This window comes from Ictalurus furcatus, chromosome 7, assembly GCF_023375685.1.
Source record: "Ictalurus furcatus strain D&B chromosome 7, Billie_1.0, whole genome shotgun sequence".
Classification (NCBI taxonomy): domain Eukaryota; kingdom Metazoa; phylum Chordata; class Actinopteri; order Siluriformes; family Ictaluridae; genus Ictalurus; species Ictalurus furcatus.
Genome location: NC_071261.1, coordinates 15,829,586 through 15,853,513, shown reverse-complemented (window position 1 = coordinate 15,853,513; position 23,928 = coordinate 15,829,586). Strand labels below are relative to the sequence as shown.

At 37.8% G+C, this 23,928-nt stretch overlaps 1 protein-coding gene across 3 annotated transcripts; it reads right to left on the bottom strand.

Annotated features, from left to right (window-relative positions):
* Positions 1-194: 194 nt before the first annotated feature.
* zdhhc21 (zinc finger DHHC-type palmitoyltransferase 21) lies at positions 195-23,343 on the bottom strand. Of its 3 annotated transcripts, XR_008386299.1 has the most exons (10): positions 23,080-23,343; positions 22,250-22,310; positions 21,154-21,395; positions 17,111-17,209; positions 12,562-12,673; positions 9,875-10,013; positions 8,696-8,812; positions 5,896-5,939; positions 5,480-5,710; positions 195-2,923 (listed from the first exon to the last, which is right to left on the bottom strand). XR_008386299.1 is itself a non-coding variant. In XM_053628910.1 (9 exons), the coding sequence occupies exons 3-9, from the start codon at positions 21,305-21,307 to the stop codon at positions 5,581-5,583; spliced, it is 795 nt and encodes a 264-aa protein (XP_053484885.1). In that variant the 5' UTR covers positions 21,308-21,395; positions 22,250-22,310; positions 23,080-23,343; the 3' UTR covers positions 5,089-5,580. The 3 variants fall into 3 exon arrangements, 2 of the variants coding, with proteins under 2 accessions (XP_053484885.1, XP_053484886.1); XM_053628910.1 differs by lacking the exon at positions 195-2,923 and having other exon boundaries at positions 5,089-5,710; XM_053628911.1 differs by lacking the exons at positions 195-2,923; positions 23,080-23,343 and adding an exon at positions 22,658-22,748 and having other exon boundaries at positions 5,089-5,710.
* Between the last annotated feature and the right edge of the window lie 585 nt (positions 23,344-23,928).

Below are 23,928 nucleotides of genomic sequence, written 5' to 3'. Positions count from 1 at the left end.
AAAGAGAAACAAATGGAGAAAGGACCTTTGCACCTCCATTCTGGGACGACTGGAAGATCCAGGAGGACAACGCAAAGCAGATGACGGCACTTAATAAAAAGACCATTGTGAACATTAAGAACATGTTGAAAACTAACAAAGCAAGCTGTGCACATACAGTAGACACACAAAAATGAAAGAGATGAGTCGATATGCCAGATTTCAAAAAAACACTATTTATTAAAAAAACAACAACAAAAAAAAACACCCTAAGAAATAACAATTCACATATTACATACTGTGTAGTCTACAGTCACAAAATAACGGTAAATAAACCATTTGATTCACACCACATGAAAAGAATCGATACAAGGAGAGTCAATAAAAGAGCCCAAGTGTGATTACATCTTAGACCTGAATTAGGAGCTCACAATAGTGCAGAGAGAAGTGTACATTTCCAGTACGCGGTTTCTACTGATAGCAGCAGTAGACGTAAACCAAACAGCACAGGCAGCACTTCCTGCACATGGCTAACCCTCCTAATAAGAATATCAGCATGTGTAGAAGTTTTGAGTATTTGTATATATGCTATAGCACAGTGAAGATTTGAGCAGGTCTTATTGCTTTCTAGGGTACAGGTACACATCTATAAGTTTATATGAGCACTTTGAGTAAATTTAAGCAGACTAACTGTTTGCCATTGACTAAATACTTCATTTATTTTACTCAATATAATGAGAATATGGATGGAAATGTACAAATATTATAGAGACATGCCATGATGTTAAACAGTGCCGCATCAAATTAGCAACAGCTCTGACTAAACCACATTGTGGTTCGTTTTAATCTAGAGGTGTGCATGGGGCTATTTTTGTTTATACCTCCTCATGATAATCTCATGAACCTAGTTGGCTCTGTTTTACAAAATATAAACAAAATTTGTAAATTAAAAACCAGACTATTTTCCAGACTGTTTTAAAAACTAATTGCAAATTGTATTGGCAGTTGCGTTTTCTATTTGCGGACGCATGAATTATAGCATAATTCAAAGGAAAATGCAAATCACGTATTACAGTTTACAGGAACATACAATGTCAGCCAAATTTCAAATGAAAAAGCAAAGTTTATTTGCAATTGCATTTTGCATATCTTACGAGTCACAACCCCATCATATCGATATAGCAGTAGCTATTTATAGCATTGTGTATGGAGCCAGCCAAAAATACAAATGGAATCACAATTCCCTTAGCGTTTGCATTTACAATGCCTTGCGCAGAAACCAGTCAATCAGTGTTTGGGGGGGGGCATACTATGGGGTGTGTTTGTATTTGAAAGTCATAATTTATGCATACACAAAGAGAAAATACAAATTTGTTTTGAAAATAGTCTGGAAAATACTTCCATAAGAGTGACCAGCATGTAGCAATTACTGAAGATGGAGGAATAAACATGAGCACACAATACACCTCCATGTTAATGAAAGGTCAGATAGGTCAGGGCTCAAAAAAAAAAAAAAAAAGGCCACTATCTGATTGCTCACTCCTGTGACTTTTTGCTGGGTCCCAGCCCTGATGCACACCTTTTTTTTTTTTTTTTTTTTTTTTACTCCATAACATGGCATATTCCCAGTGTTGTCATGACATTAAAAACACACCAAAACTACGCTGTGCATCTGAACACAGTCCGAAGAAGTAAAGAATTTTAGGGCAATTCATGCAGCAGCAAACTCAATCAAATGAAGGGTTGAACACGGAATAAACCCACTAATTCTAAACGATAATGTGATGTCACAGAAAAAAAATTAATAAATAAAAAAATCAGTATCATGCTATATATTAGTGAGACATGTGTTTGTAAACATAGCATAAAATTTAAGATAAATGGTAATGTAGTACAGCACATTTATATTAAAAAAAGTAAAAATAAAATAATAAATTTAAAAAAAAAAAAAAAGTGTTGCTATGTAGCCACAGTGGTAAACGAAATAAATATGATTCAAAATGCCCACAGACACACAGACACATACACACACACACACACCATTGAGAGATGTACAATAGGCACAGCATAATTATACTTCTCAATTCTAACCTTGCGGACTGTGGTATAAGACCTGGCTTTCCATAATCCATTGTAATATTGCATTAAATATATTTGTGACCTGCTCCACCAAGAGATACCCATGGTATTGATCTGTTCTAAACATGGAGACACAGACGCATGCCCATTTCAGTGCTGACTATCAAGACTGTGCTTTACATTTTTTAGACAACATTCAAATAAATTAAGACATTTATTCAGACATAAGGCAACAGTGCCATCCAAAAGTGAGAACCTCATCCTATCCTCCAATCAGATTATTTGTATTTGCCTGAATTTCACAATAATTTTGAGACAGTATTAAAGCTGAGACTTTGATCAGAAACCAGCAAAACCCCAAAACCGAGAATCAAATTTGACACTAAAAATGTTCAATCCTAATGGTCTAATGCGACCTCCAAATCAAGGCAATAGAAATTAGCACTAAAATAGAGATTTAAATAATAATAATAATAATAATAATAATAACGGATGGCTATAAAACAAAACCTCTCATTAAAATTCCTATAAAAAGGTAAGACTACAGTCAACTTCATAATTATTGGCAACCCCATGCAGCCCTAAAATTCACCCCTAAAATTAATACCTGGTGAAGTTTCAGCTGTAGAGAAATCCTGTAATGTCTAACAAGGATGGAGACGCATGTAGAGGGATGCTGGACGTTTCAAATTCATTCTTATTTGTACACTGGCAATGTGCCCTATTCAATTCAGGTCACATTTCTTCTGTGTTGATTTGGGTGTATATTCATCATCATGTTTTTGAAAGCTCTTTTGATGGCCAACTCTAAACATCCTGGAATTCATGATGCCATCAATCTTCACAAGAGCCCTTGAACTATCAGCTACAAAACACAGAATCATCATATTTTTCAGTAGATATGGATACATTTACTCAAACTGGCCTTAAATGTGCTTTACTGTTATATTTCATTAAGAATACCTGACTTGTGAAAGGTCCAACCAACCATCTGTCTCGTGTTAAAAGTTCCTAGATTTCCCCAAATATTTTATTCTCCAGGGAAACAGGAAATGGCCAAAGCACATTTTCAGCAGCATACGGAGGTTAAAAAAAAATTCCCCAAATCCCCCCCCACAAACTTGTTGGCATTCATTCTGAATATGCATTACATGAATCAATAATTTTTGTTCTTATGAGAGTGCACTTAGAGGAAAGGTAAGTCGTTTCGTAGGTAAGTAGAATGGTAAGAAGCCATTCATTTAAAAATTACAAATGGAGAATCATGGCAGAATGGAATGAAACAACCAAGCAGAGTGAAGGAGGCACTTCACATACACACAAACTACAAAACAAAAAAAAACACTCTAGTACAAATATTCCCTTCTTAAAACCTTAGGTGTAGAGTGTGTATGTATCTGTAGTATAGTTTATTATATTTATAGCATATATATATATATATATATTATATATATATATATATATATATATATATATATATATATATATATATATATATATATATATATATATACACACACACACACACACACACACACACACACACACACAGTTGTGTGAAAACATAAGTATACCTCATGGAAATTGTTGGCTTTTTGACATACTTGGAGGAGCAAATATTTGATCCTCTTTGAAACAGTGCCTATTAATAAAGTTGATGTACTTGAACAAAACCACAAGAAAAAACCTGCTTAATAATTAATTTAATAAAGTTGATACACTATCAAATAACAGAAAAATCGATATTTTGTAGTAATTTTCACAATTTAAATGAACACAGATCAGTCACATGCAAAAAGTAAGTACACCCCTACAGTTATCACACCTTCAAATCCATAAAATTAGAATCAAGTGTTCAAGATTGGGTGCTAGTGATTAGAACCTGCTTAGGAAGTGCAGGTAGAACCTGTCTTATTTATGCCCCTCTCATATCTAGTGTCCCCTTTGTTATTGAGGTGTGTCGTATCATCGTGCCAAGATCTCAAGAGTTTTGTAAGGCCTTCAGAAAAAAAGGTTGTGGATACATATGAGTCTGGCAAGGGATTGAAAAAGATCTCTAAGAAATTATTTTAAATACATCATTCCACTGTAAGGAAAATCCTCTACAAGTGATACAAACGACTGCCAGTTTGTCCAGGACTGGCCCTCCCAGCAAATTCAGCCCAAGAGCAGACTGTCTGATGCAAAAAAAAGTTTCCAAGAACCCCGAAATGTTATCACAGGATTTGCTAGTAAGTCTTGCAACTTTTGGTGTCAAAGTGCATGCTTCTACGATCAGAAAGAGATTGCACAAATTTGACCTGCATGGGAGGCATGCCAGGAAAAAACCTTTGCTGTCTTAAAAGAACATTAAAGCAAGACTACAGTTTGCCAATGAGCATATAGCGAAAGACCTTCTGGAATAATGTGCTCTGAACCGACAAATCATAGAGAGTGTGGTTTGGCCACGGTAACAGCAGACATGTTTGGTGCAGACCAAACATGCTATATTCAATAGCATATATTCAATATCAGCTATATTGATATTTCTGTCGAATAAATGATTATTCTTGAAATTTTCCTTGTGGTTTTGTTCAAGTATATCAACTTTATTAATAGGAAATATTTAAAAGATGATCAAATGCTTGCTTGTCCAAATATGCCAAAAAAGCCAACGTTTCCATGGGGTGTACTTATTTTTTCACATGACTATAGACCAATTGTGCATTTGGTCTATTTTTGGTAAATTTCAAATCACAGGTTTAATATGGGGGGGACCCAAACAAAATAAAAGCTTAATCTTTTAAAATGATTAGGACATTAGAATAACTGTCTCCAATAGAATCAATGTATGATTTTAAATACTTTGGCAAAATATATATAAAAATTACCTAAACTCTGACATTCCAAAAGGCACAAATCATGTGATAAAATAAGTAATAAGCAAGAATGTGATTGAATGGAATGCATCTTTGTGCTGCCACCTGATTAGTATTCAAGTTGAGGATTCAGCGTTGTGGTACATGATGCTTTGCTAAGTGTTTGTGAGCAGAGATAGTGTTTAGTTGATTTCAGCTCTTGCCAGAGGTCATGGCTCACCTCTAGAGCCATCAGCCACCCACCCCAATAAGCCAGAGATAAAACCTCTCAGACTAAGCTGCACCCTGCCAATCACCGAATCACAGAGTGTTACCCTGGAAACAGCAAACCCTTTAATTCAGCCGTACCCTGATGTTCCCTAACATCGCAAATACACACATACGCATGCCATTTACAAAGCTTTCAGTTTTTAAAAAAAAAATAAATAAAAGCCACCAAAATCAAAAGTTAACTCTAATTGTAGCATGGGATAAGAGTTTGGCCGTGGAATAAGAGGAATCATATCCAATGTAGTCAAGTTCATTAACAGAGCAAAACCTGAAGACGACTGCAGTTTTGGTACCTCAGAAGTGTTAGGTCACAGTGAAGCGACGGAGTAGAGAAGAGAAGGAAGGAGGAGTGTAAAGTAGAAGGGTCACGTCCTCGACACCAGCCTCTGCTTTGCTACACGTGCAAGTAGGAGGAGGAATTCGGGTACAGTGGCCGTCTGCTTCGGAACGGCAGGAACCACAGGAGCTTCCAGCGTGTGCCAAACACCTCGGCCAACGACTGCTGCCACGACCGATGAGCACTGCTGCAAGGCAGGCATAAATGCACTTCATTAAAAGAGGAATACCTTAAACTAGAAGATCCAAGAGATCTTCTTATAGTATTTCGATAAGAACTGATGAGTATTTTTCACTCGGAAAACCTGGCCTAGGATGATTTGCTTATTATTATCCAAAAATCACCTAGAGGAGTTAAAACAGGAACACTTACATCCCTTCTGAGGAGTGTGACATTTTCTCTATAGTGGTTGTGTCCTGAAACAAAAAAAACAAAGAGAATGGATATAAATACTACACAACCTCACACTTTATATGAAAATATATAAAAGAGAGCAGATACTGTGAATCATTAACTTGTAGAACTTTCTATGACTTGATGCAAGTTTATGTAGCAGACCTCTTTCTCATCGTTCCCACGCTAGGAATGAAAGACTCTACAGCGTGCACAAAGACAAAAGAGAGACAGTGAAGCTGTCAGCAGTGAGAAGCCCCTGGTGCCCTCTTCACCTTGCCAAGTTGGCAGGGCCAAGAGGGGCATCTGCATGTGGACAATACGCTGCATGCGTCAGCCTACTAAACTCACCCCCTGCACACCAGGTGAGGGGGCGAGACGACCCGAATAAGGGACAAAAAAAAGAGACACTGCAGCCGATTATGTAAATGAGGTGAGCCTAGCTCTACCACTGAGGGACCTATTTATGGAGGGGTGAAGTGTGACTGACGGCTAATCCAGAAAAAAAATGATAATTCACATTGATCCATGTGCATTAATAATCAAAACTACACTTTTTTTTTTTTTTTTTAAAACCTTTAAGACTGTTACAATCATCAATTCTTAAAAACCTCATCTAAACATAAAACATGATGCATACCGACCTGGGTTAAGTCCAAGGTCAAGACATTAATGCCAACAAATTCTATCCAAAGCTGACCTCTAAATGGACCCGTGAGAAGATCTTACCAGGGATCAGCGGTCAAAAGTGTAATCACTTACACAAGCAACTGGCATATCATCTGGCCAGCCAAGTCTAATAATACTCCTTATTAGACAACGTTGGGGTCAAAGAGTGGAACGTATTTGTGGTTGGCATGTGCTTGTCTTCATGAGGCGTTCTATGTTATCGTGTGCCTCTGTAGGAAAACACTGACTATATTAAAAAATCCAAATCAAGCTGAAGACAGCTCATCTGCTGCCAAGAAGTGTACTCAAGGATATCCAGGGACGTAGGAAACGATTTGACGTGTTAATGTGATAATAACTGTGTTAAACAGCTACTTCTCCTGGAGGCCCTGCTTGTATCTCATCAGGTTTCTTTCTCAATCCATCTTGGCCACAGATATGTAATGCTCTGTGAGGCATGTAATATGAATGGTTAGAGCTGGGGCATTAGGAAAGCAGAACCTGTACTCTTAGAAAACCAAACAAATGACATACCAGTAATGGAAAATGCCCCATATGAAGGTCTTTTAAGAGTTCTGCTCCATGAAGCAAGCAAAGCTGTAGGCACAGCCTCTTCGCTGCTTAATTGTCCAGAACCTTTTTAATTGTAAAGCCATCATAAGGACAAACAGCAGCAAAAGCCTGTTTTGAAAAGGACGCATGGCACAATTCAAGCCACTAGGCTGGCACATTTGAATTTGAAAAGGTAAATTAGGAGCTGTTAATGTTCAATTTCATACAGTTTCAAATTCTTTTATTTTCTTAGATACTATACTTATACAGGGGGCACGGGGGCTTAATGGTTAGCACGCTTGCCTCACACCTCAAGGGTTGGGGGTTCGATTCGCACCTGCGTGGAATCGAGCACAGAGCTTGCATGTTCTCCCCATGCTTCAGGGGTTTCCTCTTGAAAACTACAGTTTCTTTCCCCAAGTCCAAAGACATGCGCTGTAGGCTGACTGGTATCTCTCTAGCAATTGTCCGGAGTGTGCGCACGAATGTATGCGCACCCTGTCCAGGGTGTCCCCCGCCTTGTGCTCGGAGTCCCCTGGGATAGGTTCCGGGCTCCCTGTGTAAGATAAGCGGTACAATGGATGGACTATACTTATACAATTATCTACACTGAAAAGCATGCATAATGGAGTACTGACAAAAGTCAGTCCTGTATTTACCTGTAAGTATATGTGTGTGGTTTACTGCTCTCTGTACTGTCAACTTACAGATTTTAATTACACTGTTCCAGCATATTCATGTTGTATATCAATTATTATATCTTGGTTAAAACAGAACATTTCTCCACCTCTCAAAACAGGCATCATTGACAACAAAATATTTTTATTTGTAATTGTTGTATGTAAAGAAAATGGTTAAATAAAAACATAGGAATGACATACCAATTTATAAGGGTTTAAGCGTTCATCGAAGACCTTTCCACAACAACTGGTGGAGTTCCAGATTGAAGTAGACATGACTAGGCAATGCAAAACTAGATACAGCTAGATAAAGAGTGCTCTTTGTCAAAGAACATGGTTTTTTCCCCTGAATTTAGCCAGGGCACACCCTAATCCTCTTTGCTCACATTAAGCTGTCAATCACAGGCTCCGAGTCAAACGCGATTAGCGTTCTGCCCCATCACAGTTCTCAATCCATGTTCAATCAACTGTGAAAGCATAGATTTTTATGCATGTTCTCCAAAACTTTGTCCAAGCCAATTTCTAGTAATTCTGTGGGTGAGAATGTGCACACAGACAGCCAGAGTCATAAGGAAGCGTGTAGGTCTGGCAACTACAGGCAGTTTAACTGTGAATGTGTGTGTGCACAGTGCCCTGCAATGGTCTGGCGTCCCATTCAGGGTGTAATCCTGCCTCGTGCACAGTGTTCCTGGGTTCCAGACTTCGGCTGTGCCATGACGCTAACCATTATAATGTGCTCACTGAAGATGAACGAATGAATGAATGAATGAATGAATGAATGAATTCACATGCCAATCATTACTGTCACTGACGGATGTGTGTGTGTAAATAAAGAAAAAACACAAGTGGGAAAAGAAAGAAGATCGAGACTGACTCACAGAAAGGATTCCTGTGATCTGTGAGTAGAAGAGACTGCTCATTCCTCCGAACATAATCAATCCCATGAAGCAGGACACGCGCAAGAGCGCCAACTCATGACGCACCATAAATAACTCCTGAGAAACAAAAGGAAGAGAATGTATCAGCATGAACAAAATATCATACGCATGCAACCATCCCTAATTTCTGTTCCAACACGTCAATGCACACAAATACACTTGAACAAAAATGGCATTGCCACAGGGCTCATTAGGAGAGGCTGCTGTTCCTAACAGTGATTCAAGGCTTCATGTTGATTTGTCTGGCTTGAGGCTCTCTGTGCCTGTATCACACCAAACACGCATCCCAATTCAGCATATTCCACACACACACCACCAAAAAAAAAAGTTGCGCTTTCCCAGAGATAACACTTCTATCTCTCCTGCACAGGCACTTCTGTGTGTATACACCCCGCCTCACAATTCTCGGCTGGGTTCGTTTACCTACACACAATGTGGCAAAACAAAAACAGGAAATTAGATAAAGGCCAGCAACTGCTGCCAAGGAGATGGCTCAGTTGTTTCAGCTGCCATTGTGAACGCATTGATTGATCTGGGTGAGAATGAGTGAAAATTTATTAAATTAAGTGTTAATGCAAAGTGACCGCAAAGGACAGGAATGGCATTAGCTCATTCCAGACACTATCTATAACATATTTTTAAAGATGCTACAGAATTGACACACAAGACTGAAGGACTTGATCTCTTCCACTTAAAAGAGACGACAATATTCTTACACCTTTTCCTGTAGAAATGAGAACTATTTGAATGATCGGTCTGAAATTTCGCCATTATGCTGATACTCTACATTTACATACTAATACATACGGCATGTTTATGACCGTTTATCGTCCAGAGACCACGAGTGGGAATCCAGACGATGCCACACCCATGTGTGGCTGGGACTAAAATTTACCATGCCCTTTGGTTGGAAGAGATGAGTCTCCCTGTCTCCCTGTCTCTGTCTCTCTCTCTCAATCACAGCAACACTAGCCAATCATGAGCATCTGTGAGCTCTTGCATGTGTAAGGGGGCAGACAGCACCCTCCTGTTTTCAGGGTTAAAGCAAAGTAAACACTTTTTAGAACTTAATGAAATTTGATCTTTAAAACAAGACACACAAGTGTAGTCTGCTCGTACTTTGTCCACTGAGACTAGAGGCTGAAAGTAGTAGTACTGGCAGAAGTCCAACACAAGAGTGTAGAGACTCAGGACCTGAGTGTAGAAACACAGCTGAAGAAAGAGCCAGTGGTTATCTTCCCCAACACAGTTATTAATCCTGCAAAGACACACACAGACAGGTACAAAGTGTTACATTATAACTTCAACACACACACAACAAATCAAATACATAAAAAATGAGTGGAAATTCTGAAGAAGAAGGATATATACAGAAAGCATGAAATAGAATGGAATTGGGGGGGGGATGGAAAGAGAGAAAAAAAAAACCTAGCTCTGGATAGAGAAGCCAAGTCGGAGCTTAATTCAAATAGTTGTAAAAAGATATGGGCACTTTTTTCCGCCCTTCCTCTCTCTGGGCCATTACAGGCGATGACAGCAAGTCACGATTTGCTGAGTCCAGACAGACCGAGGCCTTCTTCAGTCATACTGTACCACTCTGCTTTGGGCTAGCAGTCACACGCTCCCCTGGTCATCCGATATCTCCTTCCCTTCATTTTACCTTTCTATAGAAGCCTTATTAACTTTACACACACACACACACACACACACACACACACACACACACACACACACACACACACACACACACACACACACACACACACACACACACACACACACACACACACACACACACACACACACACACACACACACACACACAGTCTGCCAGGAACACAAGCCCGTATAAAGACTGAGGACTTTTAAGGTAACACACTCAGTCTGGGGCCAAAGGGTCAAATTCATAATACCATTTTCTTTTTTTTTTTAACATTGTGTTAAGCCTTACATACTTATTCAGTCTTCCATGTGTACTCAAGACATTAAAGATTCATCGTCACAGTAAAAGTCAGGCCATATTATAATTATCAGAAAGAAAAGTGGTCATGATATTATTAGAAAGAAATGTGGTTATGCTGTAGAATGTGTCTTAAGTCAAGATGTCCACGTTTAATAAATATAATTTTATGGTCTCCGTGTAAATCTTATTCAGCAATCGGATTAAGTTGACATGCCTTGTAGACATACTCAAAATGGGGGGCTATGGCATTCACTACATTTATGGTCTATATTCGGGTTGCAGCCATATTCCAAATACAATGTTTATATGCGTACAGGCATCAGAATATTCCTGTACACATGGTTTTTAGAAGTATGCCGGAGTTGCTGTTCCTAAATACCTAGCCTACAGCTAAGCATCTGTTAGCACCCACAATTCCTTAAGGACCAAGTATGTGCGTACATCTCCTTTCAGTGGATTTTTTTGAATGAGGTGTCTACATGCAACATATTTCTGATTAAAACGGGCATATTCCAGGGATGGGATTCAGAATATCGTCTTAATCTGAAATCGGGCAACCGGACTGCAACGATTGCACGACTCAATACTAATTAGAATGTTACCAAATTCCTATTAATATCGGAATACTGATGTGCACATAAACCTAGTCATTGTTCAAGGTGTCACAGTGATGACATTGTTCAATGTGCTTGGATAAATTATCATGTCTTGTCTTCTCCTGTCAATTTATATTCTAGATAGGATGTTGGTAGATTCAATGGTCAGTAAGTCAAGTACTGAAATATAGACTGATCTCTAGTCCCCTGATTCTCCCCTGGGACTTATAAACATAGCCAGGAGTGACATTAAATTTTGTTACCAATGACCTTTATCAGAGTCATTCTAGTTATTACTGAGTTGTTGGTCTGTTTGACTTGAATTGAAAGGGCTTAACCCAAACCACAATAATTCAACAACGTATGAATAATGTCATATTGAATAAAAATGTGTTGTGACTGGAAAGCTGAGAAATTAAAAAAATAAAAATACAAAAAAACAAACAAAAAAACCCTCTTTGGCTTCAATATATCGGCAAAATATTATTGTATGCATTTAAATAGTTAGTCTATGCTCATTAAATAAATGCATAAATTTTATTTATTTATTTATTTATTTATTTAAACGGCAAGTCCTCTCCTTACAGATACCTGGAGGCAAACATTTGAGAGTCCTTTCCTCTAGTAGTCCAATCCATCGCATGTTTACTAACCTCAGTACTACTGGAAGGTCATAATCTTTATAGCCAAAAAAAAAAAAAAAATACACACAACAAAAAAAAACTACATTCATAGTTTAAATGTTAATTGTTAGTGTTGAACATTGAGTGCACATTCATTGCTGAAGTACTCAATGAATTATGGTCAGGTTAAATCCAAATGGTCAAATTCATAAGCGTATGGATCAAAAGCTAAAGAACAGATGGTCCATTATAATTTTAGCTTCACCAATAGCACATAGACTGACTTGACTTTCACAAAATGAACTCAAATTCCCCACGCTCTTGCCCCTCAGTTCAAAATCTCTTAATCAGGTGTGTAATGCTCATGTATGATACTGCACAGTTTAGCATTCTATCTAAATTTAACATCTGATCCACTTATTATCTGAATAGAAAAGGCCTTCATGGTCAGAATCTGATGTGTTAGAAAAGTAAAAACACATAGAATGAAACTTTTCAAGAAAGGATTGTGGCTTGTTATTTCTGAGATAGATCATTTACAACCACTTGGAAAATCAAGACTGTGTTTTCTCATGCATCTTACAACCAGCAAACAATGAAGACGTTTAAGGAGACAATTCTTACCAGGGACAATGGTGGTCCATGCGACGCACACAGTGTCCACAGCGGCTGCAGTGGTGTGACCTCTTTGGCCTCATAAGGTTGCATTTATTGCACAACTCCCATTGTTCACGTTCTAGAACAAATCACAACGAGGAACATCACAAATATTAACAAATAAGATATTTATTAACAAAGATAATCTAGAAGAAGCAAATGTTTCTACACAGTAACAGTGAAGTATAATATTATACACTTACATAAAAATAACAGTCTTGATCCGAAGAGATCATTAACCAATTAAATGTTTTCTTTTTCCCAGGTTGTGTAAATATATAATCATTCCTTATAACTATGGCTTTTTCACAAAAAGGAAAATGCATACACAACCTCATTCTGCTTCTGATTTGAGCCAGACGTGTATAGACACATATGCCTGATGTTTAATAGTGCTGAACAAAGAAATCAGCATTGTCCACAATGCAAGCATAGTCTTATACATTTTTTAAGGTGTGGGAATTTTTTTTTTTTTTTTTTTTTTTAAAGTAAAATTAAAAAAAATAAACAATTTGTGCCAGGATCTAATCAGGGTTAGGGTGATGAGACAAGTTGAAATAAGAAGGTGATGTGAAACAGGTGAGGCAATCATCTAAATCATAGTATATAAGGAGCCTCCAAATAAGGCCTAGTCCTTCAAGAGCAAAGATGAGTCGAGGCTCGCCAATCTGCTAACAGATGAGTCGGAGAATAATCCAACACTTTGAGAACAACATTCCCCAAATACAAAATCGGTAGGATTTCTGGACATTTCACTTTCTACAGTGCACAATATAATTAAAAGATTCAAGGAATCCGGTCAAATCTCGGTGCGTAAAGGGCAAGGCCGAAAACCACTTCTGAACGTGTGTGATCTCCGATTCCTCAGACGTCACTGTCTTAAAAACCGTCATGAGTCTGTCGTGGATATCCTGATATGGGTTGAGAAGTAATTTGGTAAACCTTTGTTGGTCAACACCATTCGCCGCTGCATCCACAGATGCAAATTAAGGCTTTACTATGAAAAGCAGAAGCCATACATAAACACTGTCCAGAAGCGCCGCCAACTTCTCTGGGCTCGGTCTCATCTGAGATGGACAGTAGCACAGTGGAATCGTGTTTTGTGGTCAGACGAGTCAACATTTCAAATAGTTTTTGGACAAAACAGCCGCCGTGTTCTCCGGGCCAAAGAGGAAATGGACCATCCGAGCTTTTATCAGTGCCACATTCAAAATCCAGCGCCTGCCATGGTATGGGGGTGTGTCAGTGCCCATGGCATGGGTAATTTGCACATCTGTGAGGGCATCATTAATGCAGAAAGATATGTACACATTTTGGAGCAACATATGCTGCCATCCAGAGCAGGACAACGCCAAACCACATTCTGCCCGGATTACAAGCGCATGGTTGTGTAAGCAGAGAGTGCGGGTGCTAGCATGGCCTGCCTGCAGTCCTGCCCTGTCTCTGATTGAGAATTTGTGGCACATTATGAAGCGCAAAATAATGCAATGAAGGGCCCATACAGTTGAAGAAATGCATAATGGATGAATGGGGGAAAATTCCACTTGCTAAACTTAACCAACTGGTCTTCAGTGCTCAAACGCTTACATTTACATTTATCCATTTAGCAGATGCTTTTATCCAAAGCGACTTGCAAATGAGAAAATACAAGCAAACGCTTAATAAGTCTTATTAACAGAAAGTGGTAAACAGTTGACTGTCCCAACTTTTTTGGACTATGTTGCAGTCATCAGATTTGAAAAGAACTTATATTTTCAAAAATAAATTAAATTTCACAAAGTAGAACATCAAACAATGTGTTAATGTGTTTTCAATATAGTACAGAGTGAATAGAATTTTCAAATGACTCTTTTTGGGGTTTTTTTTGCATTTTCCATGGTGAAATGATATTCCATTTATTTTTTGCTGATTCCATAATATTTTCCTCTACTCAATATGGAAAAAATGCCATTAATTAAAACAATTTAACTTAATTTGTTTGACGTACGTTTAATGAAGCCAGAACGTTCAGCTATTAAACAAAAATATTTGTGAGTCATATCTGTGATTTGTCCATTTGCTATGAAGTAAAAAATCCAGGTGGGGGATGATTTCCTCTCTGATTCCATTAAAGCCCTCAAAGATCTAGAAACCCATTGAGCATCATACAGGTAAAAGTAGGATGCCAGTTTTTTATATACTTTTGAATTGGACACATTTTTTAGAAAATCTGGAAAACATTCCCTTTGTCCTAATATGACCAGTTAGCATGGTAAAACAAGGTTTGTGTTGCCAAGTGCCACATTTTTCCCCAAAGCATTTTATGATCCTTGACAAATGTTAGGCTGATACAGGTTTAAAAGTAAAGATGATCTTTATGTCATTACACTGGGTCAACATGCCATCTGGTCAAGTCTTTATGAGCTAAAAACCAGAACAGCAGTGTCCTCTGCTGGTGCACATGTAAACCTTCATAAAAAGTCAAGACAAAACCTGCATCCCCACATAAAGATATCAAAAGGAAACAGGAATAAAACACAAACGAGTAATTTGCACCAGATGTTCTGAATGTGAATTTTAAAAAAAACAACAAAAAACAAGTTATGCTTAATGTCAACTCCAAGTACAAGAATGATGTCATGACTGAGTTAAGTGGTGGATCCTGAGTATTATACTGCATAACTTAATCTGCATGCTGTGTGTCTAAGATGTTTGAACTTGAATCTTTTTCCCGATGTGGATATATACACAAGAGTGGCAGATAATTAACTAAAAAATAAAAAGATCATTTCAATGGCATCCTTATGTTGTTCTTGGTGTGCATTTGAAATAAGTTATATCAGTGTAGAAACATTAACTGATGCTAATTCAATGGCAATAGATAGTAGTTAATGGTGTGTTTTTCCCCTTTGCCACCCAAAAAATACAATTAAATTAAAAATCCCAGCATATTATGGGTGTGTTATCAAAAGAGCATTTCAGTACTGTTGGGGGTTTGAAATAAGAATGTCAAACCACTTTTTATACCATGGTCTGTCTGAATACTCAATTCTGATTGGGTGGAAGGTACACGTTAAAACCGTATAATGCACAGGTAGTTCCAGTCAGTTTAATTACCTTTCTAAATTAATACATTGGCTACAACAATAGTAAAGTTAAACTCACAGCTTCTTTATTAGAAGATATGCAGCACAGGTAATTCTCACACCCACACAATCTCGCTCTCTCTCTAATAATTATTTATTAAAATTCATTCAAATAATGTAATCTTATCGCACTACTTTATCTCTGTGTATGATTTAGAGTGGGCAGAATTCTAGATTTAACAACCCGTATACAAAATAACTAACGGAAATTAACCGTTATTTTTATCCTTCCAGACAAAGTTTGCACTGCAAACATCAACGGCAGATTTAACTCGTCACTGCTGGCAAGTGACTATGGTATAAGTGGGATAATCCATGGCTAGGTGTGTGTTACACAATTTTAACGCACTCCGCTTCGGGTCGGGTGGTACTGCACACCTACACTCATGTTTTCAAACTAAATGATCAATGGTTCTGAAGCACAGACAGAATTACTTATTTGTTCAGAAAATATTAGATGCTCAAAAAAAAAAAAAAAAACCCACACATTTAACCATATTTTTTATTTCAGTATCATCAACCAAAACCTACAAATTCGACAATCAGTTCTCCCTGCTGCCTTGTCTATTGCAGATTCTTCTAATTCCAGTGCAGCATCAGACCATCATTACCTCCTAACCATTATCTTTAGAAGAATGCACACCATGTTTTATGGCCACTGTTGCTGATGTTACTTTCGCTAATACCACAGTGCTGCTGAATTCTGATTAGTCAGAAGGTGTTTATGAATTTTCTCCAACAGCATGGCTGAGACAATATTGCAGTAATTCGCACGTTCAAATACGTTATCGTTTCTACAGTAACGACTCATTCACAGGAACTCGTATGGTAGACAACCTCCATAATCTAAGTCAAATAACAAATGACAAAGGCTTAGGAAATGAATCACAGCACTTTCAGCAAGTTTTTTGACACTGGAAAGTCTTCAGGACTGAGGACTTCGCAGTTTTCAGTTACTCTAACACGTCAATGGACGTAAAAAATAGTGTGTGTGTGTGTGTGTGTGTCTGTAATAGAGAGGGAAAAAAAGAGGCAGCTGAGGTAATGACTAACTTGTCTTGTAGACATCCATAACTTTAAATGTTTTTTTTTGTTTGTTTGTTGTTTTTTTTTTTTTATAAATTGTTTAACATAACATCAACACAGCCTAACAAAGATCTCTTTACAAAAAGAAGAGCACTTTCATGGACTCAAACTCCATGTATTGGGAAAATAATTATTTTTAAAATGCTATTTTGATATACAAACTGTGATATATGAATTTGGCTAAAAATATTTAAAGATAATTTCATGGTCCCCTGCAGTATCACCACAACTGGGGGACAGGGGTTGACAAACAATAAACACTGTTCAAGTTGTTGTACTTGGAATGTTGTTAGTTAGTTAGTTACCTGCTAAGGGGATTTTAGGGTCTTGATCGAGTCGTCCTGGGTCTGCTGTGGAAGCCCTTAACAATGCAGACACACACAAGAGTGATGCTATGTAGTAACCTTGGAACAGACAGACAGACAGACAGAGAAAGAAAGAGAAGAGAGAAACATTACTTTTGACAGCTAACTTGTAATATACTAAAAGAAAATGCTACTACATATGGGAAACATTTGGTGTGCATACACTAATCTCAAAAATAGTCTGCTTTAAGAAGTTCCACTCATGCATGGATTATTTTCCTTAAACTCACATGTTTGAGCTCGTCAGCTAATTACCAAGCCTTTCATAAGATATACTGGGGTGTGGAAGATCCAGATAAACATCTCTGCAGTTGTCACTTTCCAGAACATCACACGTGTGTTCCAAATGCTGTGTGAGGTGAAGGCTTTGCATAGTTAAAAAAAAACAAAACAGAAAAAAAGAAAAGCCTGACAAACCAGTCTGATAACATCTAAGATAATATATTTCTCATTCTGTCTCCTTGGTATGGCTTGGGGGGGGGGGGGGGAGTGAGCCCTGTCACGTACAATGGATATAAAAGTTTACACACTCCTGTTAAAATAGCAGGTTTTTTGTGATGTAAAATAAAATCAGTCAATCAATCAAATCATGTCAGAACTTTTTCCACCCTCAGTAACCAGGCTGCAAGTGTGCACACCCTTTTATAATTGTGTAGGTGGCTGCATTCAAAATGAACCGATCACATTCAATCTCATGTTCAAAAGTAAAGATCATACAACAATCATCAATGAAATTATTCTGATTAACCCCAAAATGATCAGCTGTTTCTGTAGAATGTCCTTTCCATCTTCTTGGTTTCATCTGATTGCTGAAGCCATGGTCCACAATCTCACTAGTTGAAAGTTATCGGTCAGGAGAGGGGTATAAAAAAAAAATTTTAAAAAGAAGAAGAATTTCACCCAAACATTAGATGTACCATGGAACACTGTAAAGGCCATCATTAACAAAGAGAAAATGGAGCACCATAGGGACATCAAGAACAGGAAGCATCTCCAATATCTACAAAAGGACAAGACCAAAATTTACCAGGTAGACTGCCAAGAGACCAGAAGCAACATTAAATGAGCTGCAGGAGTATCTAACAAGGACTGATTACTCTCTGCATGTGACAACAATCTCTCGTATTCTTCATATGCCTGGGCTATGGGGGTAGGGTGGCTAGAAGGAAGCTCTCTCAAAAAAAACATCCAAGCTCAACTACAATCACCCCAAACCGTGTGGTAAAATGTGTAATGGTCTGATGAGACCAAATCCAAAAAGTTATAATAATTCCATAATTCCAAAAAGTGGTGCAAAAATAAAAAGGACATCACCAAAAGACCACCATACCCATGGTGAAGCATGTTGGTGGCAGCATCATGCTTTAGGGCTGCTTTTCTTCAGCCAGAACTGGGCCTTTTATCAAGGTGGAGGGAATCATAAATAGCTACAAATAAGAGTCGATTTTAGTACAAAACATTCAGGCGTCTCCAAGTAAGCTGAAGATGAAAAGGAGTGTCACCTTTCAGCACAAGAATGACCCAAAGCATATATCAAAATCAACAAAGGAATGGCTTAAGCAAAAAATGACGTTTTTGAATGACCTAACCAGAGCTCAGACCTGAAGCAAACTAAAACTCTGTGGGGTGACCTGAAACAGGCTGTGCACAGGAGATGACCTCACCATCTGAAGGATCTAGAATGTTTTTTCAGGAAAGAGTGAGAAAATATCGCCAAGTCACGATGAGAGACTATTACCCAAAAAGACTGACTGGTGTAATAAAATCAAAATATGTTTCAACAGTGTTATTTTAGGGATGTACACACCTACGCAGCTAGATTATTGTAACTTTATTTTTCCTCTTTTCCCCTAAAAAGCTTGATTGTTTACTTTGCAATTTCACATTAAAGGTGAGACAAGTTCTGACAATTTATCTTAGTTTCGTTCTTTTACTTCACAAAAACCTGCCATTTAAACAGGGGTGTGCAAACTTTTCATATCCACTGTCTCTCACTGCGTCCATTACGTATTTCTGAACAACTCAGGAGTTGAGATCTTTAAATGTTGAACATAAAACTTAGTGTAAATAGAAAACCAACATAGAAGAAAGCCACCATTTCTATATAAGCAGGGGGTGGTGTGAAGACGTTTAGTAATGTCACAGAGGTCTTGCTAATTATATTCTTACATGCTAGCATGCTTAAAGATTCTGATCATAGTATACAGTTCAGTTCACATATAATTGACAAACTGGATTTGAGATGGAAACAGTGACTGAGGTTTAAAGGTATAATTAAGGATTTTGGTGAAAGTTAGCTTCATCAGGCAGTTTTGAAATTTGAAACAGAAATGAACACAGAGCCGCATTTTAGGGTCCCCTACAGATTCATACACATGCTGCCTAGGCTAGAATAACTGAATGTCAGCAGTAATTTGAGTCATAAGCTTACCTCTGTTTTTATTTTTTATTTTTTTACCTTAAGCAACTGGACGATTAGTTGATCAGTTGTTTCCGAGACAGGCATGTGCAGACACAAACTACATCTAGAATCTTTTGTTAGAGTGTTATCTTTCAACATGAGGACCAAAGAAGTGTCAATTCCAGTATAGCATGACATTGCTTAGTGGCCAAACAATAGGTTTAAATCCGTTTTCGAATGTTGAAGACTGCATGATGGGAAAGATGAGTCAAAGACTATACACAGAGGAATACGTCAGCACGACGTCAGCACGACCTCAGTGTGTTTACTGCAGGACGCAAATCACCAGCAAGCCTCAAGAACAGAAAAGGTCAGCTTACAGTACATACAAGTAACCAGTCTACTTCTTGCAGTGAATCTAAAAGGAGAGATGAAATGAAGATGCACCAACATGATCAGGAAATAAAGGAATCGCTTCATGGTGCAAAGCAGATCACCTCTTCCAAGAAACATGGTAACAAGAGGATGCATGGTCACCAGAGGAACTGACTCACTTCTCTTTATTGATGACTGGAGAGGACAGATGAATTCTGAAGTGTACTAAAACATCTTGGCATCATAACAGTCTAAATGACTTGGGAAAAAAAATGAAACACAATGCTAAACCAGCTAGGCAACTGTTACAGAATTAACCCTGCTGATTATGAATTTCAATTAGTGGAGGCTAAAACAATGAAACAGGCAGGAACTAAAAATTAAGTAGCATAGCAGAGCGTTAGGTCACATTTACGGGTCACAGATATCAGACAGTCATCAAGTTCAAGATCACGTTATGCATGACATCTACAGTCCCTTCCGAAAGTATTGGAACGACAAGGCCAATTAGTTTGTTTTTGCTGTACACCGAAGACATTTGGATTCACGTTCAAAAGTTGAATATGAGCTGATAGCGCAGAATTTCAGCTTTTGTTTCCTGATAATTACATTTACATGTGTTAAACAATTAGAACGTGGCACCTTTTGTTTGAACCCACCCATTTTTCCAAGTGATCAAAAATACTGGAACCTGTGACTGACAGCTGTTTCTTGCTGCCCAGGTGTGCCCTGTTAGATTGATTGCTTAAACAAATAGCTCTGAATGTCTAATCTTGGTTTGAGGCCTGAATTTTACCCATGAAGACTGCATTTGTTGTTAAAAAGGATGAACCGTCATGAAGACCAGAGAGCCGTCTATGGGAGGAAAGTAAGCCATTTTGAAGCTGAAAAAAAGATGGAAAATGATGGAAAAGCTGAAATTCCGTTCCGTTATGGTCGTCTTTTAAGCTCAAACCTTCAGTGTATGGCAAAAAAAAAAAAAAGGACCTGGTCTTGCCATCCAATACTTTCAGAGGGAACAGTATGTATGAAAAGAGCTGTATGGAGTAATACGCAAATACCACCACCTAAATAGTTCATTCATATTGACTGTTATTTCCAATCCAGATCTTTCTGCCATCTTCCAATTACGTCCAGACAGCAGTACCATATTACAGATATTATAATCAGATTCTAATTTTAAGCCAAATTAGACATTGAAACTCACAGGCAACTAGCGCTCCGGGTATATGTCCTTCAGCATAGTGGGGCAGCAGCACCAGCTTGGGGATGAGGATGGTGTTGTAAAACCAGATGAACAGCACCGTGCTGAGACAGAACCAGCCCATGGAGTCCACCACGCAGTGCAGTCGCAACTTCATCCTTCTTCATAACACAACTGGCCCAAGGACGCGAAGAGAGATTCCTGCTCCCTGACAGGGGCTTGACTTCAAATCAATGGTGGGTCCACTATGGTACAATTTAAACAGAACTTAAATATTGATTCATGATGTAGCTGTGTATAATAAAAAAAAAGCATCACCTAACAACAGAAGAGTCTTTATCGGAGTCCTAATGGTAGTTGGTAGCTTTCAAATAGTAAAAAGAAAGCACAGTGGAGTAATAAACAGAAGCTGAGGGCCATTTCAAGTTCAAGTCTATCTGCTTCTACAGAAATGCACTCTTGAATTTCTATTGTCTAAATTAGCGGTTAACCTTATTGCGAGTATTTGCCGAGGACAATGTTTTGCTACCCCCCTGATGTGTCAGACTACTGACTCTGGGATTATTAGGCTTGGACTGAGGATGCAAGGAAGTCCAATCGTGGCTGAGAAGGGCTAAGGAAAAGACGCAAACTATACTCAACCATGAGTCTGACACGACATTTATTCTTCACGTACACCAGTGCTTAAAAAATAAAAAAACAGCCTCACAGAGATAGGTCAATATGAATGGGAGTCCCCCCCAAGTCACTTAGTTCTCGGTATTTGTCGTGTACGGATATCCAAAAATCCACCAGTGGCTTCTCTGTGAAGCTGTGTGTGTACAATCATTTAAAATAAACGTTTATTAAAGTTTAATAATTGGTCTAAATGACATGAAATATAGGTTTTATCTGTATTCAATCAAGGAAAAGAAATAACAATTCAAGACGCAAATTAGCAAACCCACATTAAAAACGCTGCAGAATCAGAACTATGAAGCCTCTCTTTCCAATCAATTGTATACAAGAAAGCATTTACAGTTAAGATTAACCCACGGTGTGTCAACATCAGCTTTAGTAGGACATGGGTAATAAACCTACAGTTAATGTAAATGATTACCTCTTCCTGTGTGTTAATGTGAAGAGAGAACCAGCAATTCACCTGTCCCAGCCATAGGGAACTAAAAGGGAAACATATTAAACATGTAAAATAATCACATGAAACTTGAATGAATGAATGTATGTAATAAATCATTCTTATTTATATATATATATATATATATATATATATATATATATATATATATATATATATATATATATACACACACACACACACACACACACACACATATACATATATATATATATACACACACACACACACACTTTTTTTTTTTTCATTGAACCCATAAGACTTCCTTCTCCAACACGTAACTTTAAAGCTTCTAGGACTTACCCCCAGGAATACACAGATTAATAGGTAGATTGATACACATTAAATAATATTTCTGTGACCCTCACCAACCTCCAGCATGGAAGAGCTCGCGCCTCACGTCCAAACACGTAAAGTTATCCACAGCTAATGTGAAATAAACCTCAGTTTCGCGAGTGATCACTCTCACCCGTTCGTTGCTGCCACGCCTAACACTGCAACACTTCATTACTAACAGCTATTTCCAGTGAAAGGGCGACAGTGAATGATATCTCTCTCTCTCTCGCCTCTACACCTTAACTGCACTTCCTGTAGCAGGGTCAGCCGCGAGCTGCGCGTGCGGGTTATATAAGCTAATACACTATCTAGCATTCTCAGTGAAACAAAATAACACACCTACATAAAACAGGGAGGAGAAATATCTAGAAACAAGATAGTTTCAGCATGGAATTAAGCGTTTAAAGCAATAGATGTATTTTTGAAGGGGAAGAAGAAGGTGAAGAAGTAGAACTTACCGGCTGACAGGTTCTTGCTAAAACACCTGATAAAAATCAAAAGCAGTGTGTTTAGACCATTTCCTAGATTGTGTTTCTACGGTGGCCGCGAAGCCCGGAAAGGCGAATTTGGAAAATAATCCAGTCTGGTCAGGTTTAATCCTTTACGAGCGGCTAATTAGTAGTAATTTCAGCTTTCCTGCATAATGAATATAAAAAGAAAACGGACTGTAAAGGACGTGAACAGGTTTGGTTGTTTTGTAGTATTAAAATGAAATGTTTCTTCCTATTCAATTCACACCATTTTTAATAGAGTAACTGTGTAATGTAATCCCAAATCATAAAGTATAGCATGTTCAAACTGGCTTTTATAGGAGCTTAATAATAATAATAATAATAATTATAATTATAATTATTATTATTTTATATATATATATATAATAATTATATATATATATATATATATATATATATATATATATATATATATATATATATATATATATATATACATACACACACACACACACACACACACGCATTTGGCAGATACCCTTATCCAGAGCGACTTACATTTATCTTATCTTTATACAACTGAGCAGTTGAGGGTTGCTTAAGGGCCCAAACAGTGGCAGCACTGGGATTTTAACTCACAACCTTCTGATCAATAGTCCAATGTATTAACCACTCTCACACACACACAATTTCATAAAGGGTTGCATGATTTTTGAGGATTCGCTCCAATTTCATGCAATGACACAATCTGAGATGTTTGGTGTTTAATCCAATCTTGGTCAATTTGATCTAACAGAACGTTTAAGACCACACTGAATAACTTCACCCGTCCATGTTCAGCGGTTATGCATTTTC

What these genes read in the sequence shown, in the direction of transcription:
- zdhhc21 (XM_053628910.1), bottom strand. Translation starts at nt 21,307, where the DNA reads ATGAAGTTGCGACTGCACTGCGTGGTGGACTCCATGGGCTGGTTCTGT. An exon ending in ACCCGGAGCGCTAGTTGCCT is followed by an intron (nt 17,210 to 21,153) that starts GTGAGTTTCAAT and finishes GTCTGTTCCAAG; the next exon opens with GTTACTACATAGCATCACTC. An exon ending in TCACACTCCTCAGAAGGGAT is followed by an intron (nt 5,711 to 5,895) that starts GTAAGTGTTCCT and finishes CCTGCCTTGCAG; the next exon opens with CAGTGCTCATCGGTCGTGGC.